This window comes from Lipotes vexillifer, unplaced genomic scaffold, assembly GCF_000442215.2.
Source record: "Lipotes vexillifer unplaced genomic scaffold, Lipotes_vexillifer_v1.1 C27592676, whole genome shotgun sequence".
NCBI classification, from domain to species: Eukaryota; Metazoa; Chordata; class Mammalia; order Artiodactyla; family Lipotidae; genus Lipotes; species Lipotes vexillifer.
In genome coordinates, this window is record NW_006799756.1 from 1 (window position 1) to 11225 (window position 11225).

The window sequence follows — 11225 nt, forward strand, 5'->3', positions numbered from 1 at the left end:
CTCTTTCCTTCAAATGGTGGAGCCTAATTTCCCTCCTCCTAAATGTGGTCCATACTTAATGACTCACTTCCATCAAACAGAATGTAGTGGAGGTGATGCTATGTGACTTCCTAGGCTATGTCATATAAAGGATAGCTCCACCTAGCTAACTCACTATTGGATTACTTGCTCTAGGGGAAGCTAGCTACCATGTCATGAGGACACTTAGGCAGCCCTTTGGAAAGGCCCACATAGTAAGACACTGAATCCTCCTTCCAGCAGAAAGCACCCACTTGGCAATCATGTGCATCAGCCACCCTGGAGGTGAGTCCTCCTAATAGATCCCAAGCCAGAGCTGCCTAGCCAGTCCACCTATGAAATCCTGGCCCACTGAAACTGTGAGAGATAATAAATGCTTGTCATTTAAAGCCACTAATTTGGTGGGTAATTGGTTATGCAACAATAACTATAATAGTATATGTTTAAGGCTTTATAATATTTGATAAAACTATCCTCTATTGTTCTTTTTCAGAGTTTTCCTGACTATTCTCATATTTTGATATCTATAACCTTTAGTATTCATTTGGCTAATGTGTGTGTGTGTGTGTGGTTTGTATACATACAGAGAAAGAAATTATGTTATAAATTAATTTTAGAAAAATCAACATCTTTGTCTTCCTATCCAAGAAAATGATTTATTTTTCCATTTGTCCAAGTCTTCTTTTGTGTCCTTCATTAGTATGTATTTTAAAGTTTTGTTCATATACTTTCCACATTTATCACTTAGTATTGGTTAGTCTTAGATATTTTTTTAAATGATATCTTTATCCATTTCACACTCTAATGGTTTGGGTCATATAAATAACACCTACCGATGATTTCTGCATATTAAAATAGTTTTCTATTTTAGTGTCTTACCAAATTATCTCATTTTACAGTAGTTTCTTGGTTGATTTTCTTACGTTTCCCATATATGCAATTATGTCATCTACCAATAGCAGTAATTATTATACCCCAAATATTTCTCTTTTGTCTAATGTATTCTATGGGTCCCAGAATATAAATACCATAAATTCAGAGATTTTTGTTACTTTGTAACCTGCTTTGTTAACAAACAAGCACCTGAAATAGTCACAGAGCATATGCCCACTAAATATCTGAAGTAATTAAATGAACTGCATGGACTAGGAGCTCCAGTATAGGGCACCCCGACCTTGTTCCTGACTTTAGTGTGAATGTCTCTATATTTCCCCATTAAGCTTCATGTTGGCTTTTAGGCTGACTCAAATGTACTATTATCCCATGTTCAATAAGTATGTGCCTATTCTTATTATATTGAGCATTTTTATCTGAAATGGTTTTTTAGTTTTAGCAAATGCACCATTTTTATAATAACAGTAAAATTATTTTTCAAAAATTCTTTCCACATTAAAAGGATTTAAATATTTTAATTCAACAAGTGAAATACAGAAGAACAGTAGCCATAAAACCATGGAGGTGGTAATTAAAACAAGGACAGAAAAATGCTTAATTTATACTATTTAAACTTCATCACTACTTAAATTTCATTCATTACATTAGTATAATATCTCATTTCAGCATCTACAATTTTAACAAATGCTTGGAAAGTTTTTTGTTCAGAAACAGATGCTGGTCTGACAGAAACACATTTAAAAATATTCTTTTTCTGGTCATAGTTTCCAACACACCTATGAACTCGGCCTCTAATCAGTCGTGGAAGTTCACGATCCTGTTTTTAAAAAAAAATATCAATAAAGTTATTTATTACTTCATTTGAATTTCAATTTTTTAAACTAATAATATGATCAACTAAATATGAATCACTCCAAAATGCTGTAATTCCCTTACCTCATTTAGGGCCCCACTGCAACAAGACCATAATAGCTAGTCGTAAATGGGTGCCCTGACACAGAAGACCTTCACTTGGGTAGGGCTTCTTACAAGCTAGTGAGCTGCTGCTTCTTAAAAGACTGAATAATTCCCAATATAATGGCACATGAATATTCACTTCTATTAGACTTCCAGAGTTCCACTTTCAGTAGATGACAGACTAGGTAGTTCAGACCAACTTTCCCACTAAAAACAACTAGAACACCTGGATAGAATATTTATTTAAAAATATCCTCATAGACACCAGAGAGATAAAAGGCAGTGAGGAGTTACAGAGACCCCATCTGGGAGAGGATAGGAGTCCAGAATGGGGCCTGATATTTGGGGATGCTTTACCCCCTGAGGTATCTGCTAATTACAGTCAAGGCAATTTGAGAGTCTAAGAGACTTAGCAGAGCTTCTGACAGCTCATGGGGCTAGAGAAAAAATGGACTCCAGGGTCCCCCAAAGAAAAGAGATTCTGGTAACCACCCCGCCCCCACCCCAGGCTTAGGGTTGGGAGACTCAAAAGGGTTGTGCCCTAATGGGACTAGTAAGCCAGAAAAAGACCAGCCAGCTCCAAATCCTCTCAGTCATGAATAAAATTATTCTGAGATTTCTTTCGCTAAACAGTCATAAAAAGCACTAAGTATAAAGGAAAATGTTGATAATTGCTAAAGGACCATATTAAAGTGAAGATTTTCTTTTCCTCAAAAGCCACTACTAAGACTGAAAAAGCAAACCACAGAGTATGAGAAGATATTTGCAATGTATATAATAGAGAAAGAACTTGTACTCAGAATAGTTTTTTCAAAAACTCCTATAAATCAATAAGGAAAAAAATAATTCAACAGAAAAAAATTACAAGAGGCCTGAACAGATTTTTCAAAAGAAGATATCTAAATGGCCAGTAAACATCAGAAGTGCTGAACCTCATTAGTCACCAGGGAATTGGAGAGAAATGAGATAGCGCTAAACTTACCCACTAGAATGGCTAAAATAAAAAACAATGACTACTAAATGTTGACAAGAATGCAGAGAAACTACAACTCTCCTATGCTGACTGTGAGTACGTAACTGTTAACAACCCTTTGGAAAATTCTTTGGCAATAACTACTGTATTAGAACTTACAAATGCACTACAATTCAGCAATTTTACTTCTAGATACATACCCAACAGAAAGGCATGCATGTGCACAACAAGAGACATATATAAGAATGTTCACAGAGTATTATTCATAATAAAAAAAAAAACCATGAAACAACCAAGATGTCCACCAACAGTAGAATAGAAAACTAAATTGTGATATATCCATACAAAAGAATATTGTACATAGAAACATAAATAAATGAACTTTAGCTACATGCAACAACACAGATGAATCTTACAAACATTGTGTTGAATGAAAGAAACCAGACATAAAACAAGACGTACCACATGACACTATTTATATGAAGTTCAAAAACAGGCAGAATTCATTTATGATATTAAAAGTCACAGTAGTGGTTACTTGTAGGCAGAAAACAAGAGGGAGTGAATGGGAAGAGGCACAAGGATGCTAGGGTGATAGCAATGTTCTATTTCTTAACCTTGGTAATGTTCACTTTGTGATACCTTCATAGAATTGTACGGTTATGATTTGTGCATTTTTCTGTATATGTTATATTTTAATAAAAGGTTTTTTAAAACTTATCAGACTAGAGAAAAATAATAAGCTTTCAAGATATTATAAAAATTAATAACATGACAGCTACTATTTCTTGATCATCTGCTATGTGTCAGATGCTATACATTCACATATTTTATTATCTAATCTCCAAAACAACCTTTCAAAGTAGGAATTAGTCTCCCCAATTTACAGATCAAAAAACTGATGCTCAAGAAGTTTAAGGAGCTCACTCAAGGTCATACAGCTAATAAATGGTGGAGTACAAATTGGAATCCAAGTGTGATTTCAGAATTAAGCCCAATTTCAGAATTAATGCCAAACTATTTTATAAAGTATGTAAGTCTTAGAAGGTTTCCAGCCTCCTTTGTTACCAAGCTCTTTCCTACGTCCCAGCCCACTCCCTCTGCATTCCCCCAAGTTCATAACCACTACCCTTACCCCCATCACTTACTAACTCTACACTCCGGTAATTGTAAACTACTTGCAGTTTCCTGAACAATCCAGGCTCTATCTGAGCTTCATGTCTTTACATGTGCTGCTCCCTCACCTTAGAATGTGTTCCTCCAACCTCTTCCCCCACCTCCCAACACTTTGGCTTAATTCATTAGACCTTAAATATCTAAGACAAGACTACATTCTTCAAAAATCTTTCCCTGATCTGACCCATCCTCCCTATCTACTTCTATAGCACCCTGCACACACCACTTGTCATACCATTTATCATACCACAGTGTAACATTTAGGTTTCCGTCTTTCTACCTGAGATGATAAACTCTTTGAGAGAAAGAGCCATTTACCACTTTTATTCCACTTTGTATCCCCTGCATCTAGAACAGTGCCTGGCACATAGTAGCCCTCCATTTTAGTTGAACAAATAAATAATTTTAATATCATAATTAAAACCAAACAAAATGTTGAAAGTACCACTAAATCATTAACAGAATTTCTACTACAGTTGAATTATAGCCTGCATTTGTATGTTTTTGTTGGCATAGGCTTTGCAAAGAATACTTAAACAGATACTCACTATTTCATAAAATACACAATGCAGAGTATTTTTCCCATCTCTCAGACGAAAAGTCTTTGAACAATATGGGCCAGGTGTAACAGCTGAATCGAGAACAGCTAAGCAACATTGAAATAGAGGGGGAAAAAATCAGTGTTGGTAAAATGCAAATAAAGTTTAACAAAGAGAAGTTGATATTTAAATAGCTATTCCCACACCAACCTCTCATAGTTTTGTTTATACATTAATAAGAAAACATCTGAAGAGGGAAAGATATTTCTGAAACTGTTTTATTCTAAGGAAGGCAAAATTTCTGGCCCTCTCCAATCTAGGATCAGGTTATATGACAAAGTTTATACAACTGACAATAGCTGGCCATCTGAAGCTTTTTTCTTTGAGTGTGTTTGATGGAGTGGTTAAATCCTCAGACCAGTCTACTACATTACAGTAAACAAAATACACAAGTATAACAAATAAACAGCATGGTTTAATGAAAAAAAAAAGCACTGAATCGGAATCAGAAGTCATGCAACTGAGTCTCAGTTCTTCAACTTACTAAATCGAACAACTGTTTAACCTCTTTCAAATCTGTTTCATCTATAAGATTCAAATGATAATTCATGTTTATCTCAAGAAATTACTATCAAACGAGACCATTATTCATTCCTTTAATAACCATCTATTAGGTACTGACAGTGAACATTTGTTATTTTGAGGTCAGCCTCCATTTCCCCTAATAATGCCCAGATTTTCCTTTAGGAAATCTCTCCTATGCCATTCTTAGCCATATGATTTGGATGGGATTTGTCCCCACCCCTAGGCCCAGGAGTAACCTGAGACTGATGTAAGCCAGTCAATGTACCCGCTTCCTCAGCTACAGAGCTCAGGGTTGCAGTGATGGGCTTGTTGCCCTGTCAGAAATGATGATACGCAAGGGGTCATTTGCTAGTTTCTGGGAACGAGCAACCAGAAGAAACTATCAAAGAATGTGACTGTGGTATAAGGAAGAATGTGTGGTATAGAGAATTCTGATAATCTTCTTAATGTCATAAGGGAAGAGTCCATAATTGGAGCCTCAGGATGAAGCCAACACTAACAGGATAGAAAGATGGCTAAATCTCCGAAACATAATGCCGATGAAAATGTAAACTCTATATTTTAAAACACATAAAACAGTAAATAAATATATATAAATTTATGAAATCAGATGTATAGAGTAAAATTATAAAAGCATGGAAAGGAAAGATACCACAGTGGTTATCTCTAGAGAAGAAGAGAAATGGATAGCGGTTTTCAAAGATATCTATAACATAGGTAGGTGGATATTTATTCTCTGTATTTTTCTGCATGTTTAAAATATTTCATAATTTAAATGAAATATTTTATTTAACCTATGGAAAGAAATAGGTTTTGAATCTCCACTTCTTGTTTATCTCTTCAGTCTAAGTAAAATTAAATTCCAGAAACATTTTACAAAACTCTCCTCCCTTTTAAATATTAATTTAGAAAACAGGCTAATTGTAGGGTGTTTACTCATATCAGTAAAGGGTTCTTCACAAATGTTCTTTCGGAATATTTGATTTATAATTTAACTTATATACAAAATTACTACTGGATTTAGTGTGATATAGTAGAAAGAACACTCTATTGAGAATAAGAAGACTTGGAGTCTAGATCCATTTCTGCTGCTAACTAGCATTATGATTTTTAGTCAAGTCTATTTTAATTTTCTGCCCCACTTCCTCACCTACCTCAAGGGTTGGGTTAGATTACTTTTAAGAATCTTTCCATTTTTGACATTATGAATTAGAATTCTTCTACCATGAATAATCAAATACATCTTATGTCACACAAATCTATGAGAGATACAGGATCTGAAGAAAATCCTAATAAACCATAATCTCCTTTTATAAAATTTTACTTTCCTTTAAGATCCCCTAGGTATTCCTATTAACATTCAAACTTATTGTCCAAATGGTATTACCGAAGCATTTTTGAAGCAGTGTGTACCCACCTAGTATTTCAAAAACAAGGACAGTTTCCTGTGCATGTTCACACCAGTACTTCATGCTTTCAATAACTGCAGATATAATTCTCAAAGAATTCTCTTTCTCCTTAAGCTTTAACGGATACAATGATGCTTCCTTTTGAAAAAATGAAAACACAGCATTAGAAAAACCTGTCATTTTTTTCGTCATACTCATTCACTTTTCTTTGTAAAGATTCTAGGTCCTTATAATAGGCAAATGTGTAAAATATGTTAAAAGACTATGTAAAATATGTAAAAGGAACTATTGACAATTTTAGTACAGTCACTCCCCTAAATTAAAGGCATCACTAGTACTTTATAAAGGAGGAGAAACTAGAATGCACTTGGAGAAAATTAATCAAGAAGAGGATTATTTTTTTTCTTTTTAATCTCTGTTTTATATGGGCATTTATTCACTCATTCATTTGTCGATTCTTTGAATATTTTTAAAGCATCATGTGCCAACCCTGTGATAAACACAGGTGAGTAAAACACAATTCCTTTCCCTAATGTGCTCACACTCTAAGAGGGAACCCAGACACATTCATTCATTCATTCATTCCAAAAGTACTTATTGGCACCTACTACGTGCCAAACATAGCTAATGAGGAAACAGTACTGAACAAAACAGACAATCTATCTACCTTCAGAGACTGTACAGTCTAATAGGGGATTCAGAAAATAAATAAATATAGAATGTCAGGAATTGCTATATCCTATGCATTAAAAAAAAATAAACAGGGTAAAAGGATAAAAAGAGACAGGGGTTATTATTTTAAATAGGTTGTTGAGTGAGGACTGCGTGAACAGCAAGTTTAAAGGCCTTGAGATGGGAATGTGTTTGGCATTTTTAAAGATCAACTAAAAGGGTGGAATGGCCAAGATGGCAGAGTAGGAAGACCCTGAGCCCACCTTCTCCCATGGCCACACCAAAATTACAACTATTTACAGAGCAGTTATTGATGAGAAAAACCAGAAGACTAGCAGATAAGAAATTCTACAACTGAAGATATAAAGAAAGAACCACAACAAGACTGGTAGGAGGGAAGATACAAGGTATAGTCAAGACCCATACCCCCAGGGTGGGCAACCCACAAATGGGAGGTTAATTGCAATCACAGAGGACCAGGACCTGGCCTCGCCCACCAGCCTGTTGGACCAGTACTGGCAAGCCTCAGGCCAAGAAAGTAGGCAGGCCTACAAGAAAGAGGAAGGAAGGCAGGGAGGGAGAGAGGAAAAGAAAGCCTGATGACATAAGGTCATACAAAAATAAAAGTTGAACTAGTTAACTAAAATTTTAAAAGATCAACTAAGAATACAGTGTGCTAAGATACTAATTTTGGGGGAGGGGGCACCTTCCTTCATGAGGGCGGTGGCATATCCAAGAACACTTGATGGAACATTTTTTTCCAACTACAATTACCTTCCCTCCTCTTCCCCATTCCTAACGAAGATATGAATGCTTCCTGTTGAGGATTACTGCCTTAATGAGCCACTGTTACTAAGGTGACTATCATATCATTCTTGTGTACAAGGAAACAAGGTTGAGAACCACTGTGGAACATGCAATATTAGTCATATTTCCCGAAAACAAAATTTACCCCAGATGGCTTATTGAAAAAACTGCTTACAGGTGTATGGGCAGAATAAACATAGGGTACTTAAGCACTCAAAGACTAACAACAATAAGAAACTTCTACCACTCCTAGGCTGAAAGGACAAGAGGAGGAAATAAAATTACCAAGCCTGTGAAATCTGGACTTACGGAGGGGCCACATCATGCAGGGACACAGCTACCACCTGAGACACAACACTTAAGCCAGGGGGGAATGGGAAAACCCAACCTCTCTCTCTACCCTTTGATGTCTTGCCTGGGACTTCCACTCCCACTGGCTGACTCCTAACAGAAGCCAGCTAATGGATCCCAGAATGATGCACTATGTAGGACCATTCAGCCTTCCAGAACACAGACAAGGGCTGAGGATAAAGAATCTATTAGACCAGGTGGCGAGCAAGGGAAGATAGCAAACAGCCAGAACATATATGAAAGACATTTACAAAGAATGACTAGAATGAGAGGTGGAGAGAGGAAATAAGGCTGAGGCACAGGTATGGGGAAGAATATAAACCAAAGCAGAGTCATATTAGAGTGCGTTTAGAGAATTGTGAAGAGTCTGAAATGGCTGGAGCATTGAAGAATTAGTGAAATATGGAATACGAATCTGTAAATGTATATAAGACCAGATTATAGAGCAGAAGTCAGCAAACTACGGCCTGCAGGCCAAATCTAATCTGCTATGTTTTGGGGTAAATTTTCATTGGAACTCAGCCACACCAATTAATTTATGAATTACCTATGGCTGCTTTTAAGGTACAACAGCAGAGTTGAGTGGTATAGTTGAGTACTTGCAAGAGAGACAATATGGCCCATAAAGCCAAAAATATTTACTATCTAACCCTCCACAGAAAAAGTTTGCTGACCCCTATTTAAAAAAAAAAAAGAGTGACATATGAAGAAATGAAGAATTGCTGCAAGCAATGGATAAACTATCATCATCTCAATAATTAGCAAACAGTGAAATTCAGAACCTGGTAGGAAATTCTAAAGCAACTCTGAAAAGCAGCAGCCATTCACAACCTCTAAGAAAATATTTTGGACACTAACATATATCTACTCCAACAGAACTGGGTATTTGTGCTAATCAAGTAACGTATACCAGGGGAGTGATTTCAAATGCTCTTATCTCTGCAATTTTCTAAATACTTATCTCATTTTTTTAATGTAAATACAAAAATGCAAATAATATTTAAAAGTTTACCTTGAGGGTGTTTTCTTCTGGAAAACCATCCAACATTTTTTTCTTACGTTGATTTTGTTGAAAATTGGGCTTAAATGCCTGTAATGAACCGTTTCTGTCTAGACTTCTCATTGTGGAGCCAGATATTTTTGACGAATGTGTTTGTGTGAGTACTTCACTTTCTCTTTGGTGAGATAAGTTAGTAGATTCATATACTCTTAATTGTTTCCATTGTTGAGCTCCCAAATTCACTGGACATGAATTTATTCCATTATTTGTCATTAGATTTGTTCTTTTGCACTGAGGCTTAAAATCATTTCTATCCCAAGTTTTTAAAGTGGTATTTTTGTTGCCGTCTCTGTAGCTGAAATAGTTTTGTTTTTTAAATTAGTATTAATTTTGTTTCTATGTACTTTTTCTTAAGTGAAAATTATTAATGAAAATTTGCATTTACATGGTAATTTGTGGTTTATAAACTACTTTGTAATCACTGACCAGTTAGAAATTCCAAATACATCATCACAACAACCCTACAATATATTATACCTCTCTTGGTGAGGAAACTGAGTCTTGAGGAGGAAGTAACTTGCCCAAAGTCATATAGCAAGTTACTGACAATCCAAAACCCAGAGAATCCTAGTCTCCCAACTCAAAGTCCAGTGCCATAGAGTATATTTCTAAATTATACAAGCCTTCATATGACAGTGGTTATGAACCCTCAGGGGCCACGGCAGTGAAAGCACCGAGTCCTAATCACTGGACCACCAGGGAACTCCCTGCTTCCTTCTTTATACATTTATTTTTTAATTTTCTACAAAGTAAAATTTTCAAACGTTAAACTATTGCTCGTCAGTGATTTTAAATCACAAGCAAAATAGATATAGACAGGGTAGGTAGCTGTTTGATTAGAAATTTTGTACTTTTACTGTGTAGCTTAAAAACTCTACTTATGAACATGTTTCAGCATTTTACTAGCTACATTAACCTAAGTGAGCCGTACCAGTTCATCAGAACATGATGTTAATGAGGCCAAAATCAAAAGTATAATTTCTGAGCAGGCTAGTTAAGAGTTCCACAGGGAAAAACTAGTCTAAGTCACAAATGCTTATTCCTGAATAATTTTACTAAAAATACCACAAGTACCACAAGAGGGCAAACAATGCAACCCATACCTTGTTAGGGAAAATAATCCAAGAAAATGTCTAGGTTCCCTAAACCAGATTATATGGGACCTGAAGCTTGTATAATTTAGGGAGCTTTCGTAAGTAAACTAGGTACAAAATTCAGTATGAAAATAATGAGAAAAGAAATCACCACAAATAATTTAAAATTATTTTAAGTTGACAAATACCACAAACATCACAATATCCAGGAAAAACTTACTATCATTAAGTAATTGCCTAAGACACCTCTATAAAATTTTTTCCTACATTAATCACCTCTTCATATGGCAACAATTTTATATTCAACAGAGAGAATAGAAACATAATTTTCTCCTTCCTCATGGCTGTGGAAATTACTTTTATTTTCATAGTTTAGGAAAGTTTCTTTTAGCTTTACAACTCCTTATTGGTAACACTGCATCTGCAACTTTCTCCAATGTTTTCATTCAGGAGGTGCTCCTAGCCTGGGGAAATGCCTTGATATTTCTGTTTAAAAATTAATTAATTGATTAATGGCTATCTCTGGATCAGTGTGACTATGAATAACTTTCTTCCATTTACTTTTTTTTTTGCGGTACGCGGGCCTCTCACTGTTGTGGCCTCTCCCGTTGCCGAGCAACAGGCTCTGGATGCGCAGGCTCAGCGGCCATGGCTCACAGGCCCAGTCGCTCCGCGGCATGTGGGATCTTC

General features: G+C 35.8%; 1 protein-coding gene across 1 annotated transcript; it reads right to left on the reverse strand.

The window, feature by feature from the left end:
- Positions 1-1537: 1537 nt before the first annotated feature.
- On the reverse strand, positions 1538-9741 carry LOC103075269 (spermatogenesis-associated protein 22-like; the record flags this gene model as incomplete). The annotated part of the gene is made up of 5 exons (XM_007471946.1): positions 1538-1729; positions 4567-4664; positions 6560-6689; positions 7487-7489; positions 9394-9741. Coding segments are annotated over 5 exons (771 nt in total), but the record flags the coding sequence as incomplete, so codon positions are not given.
- Between the last annotated feature and the right edge of the window lie 1484 nt (positions 9742-11225).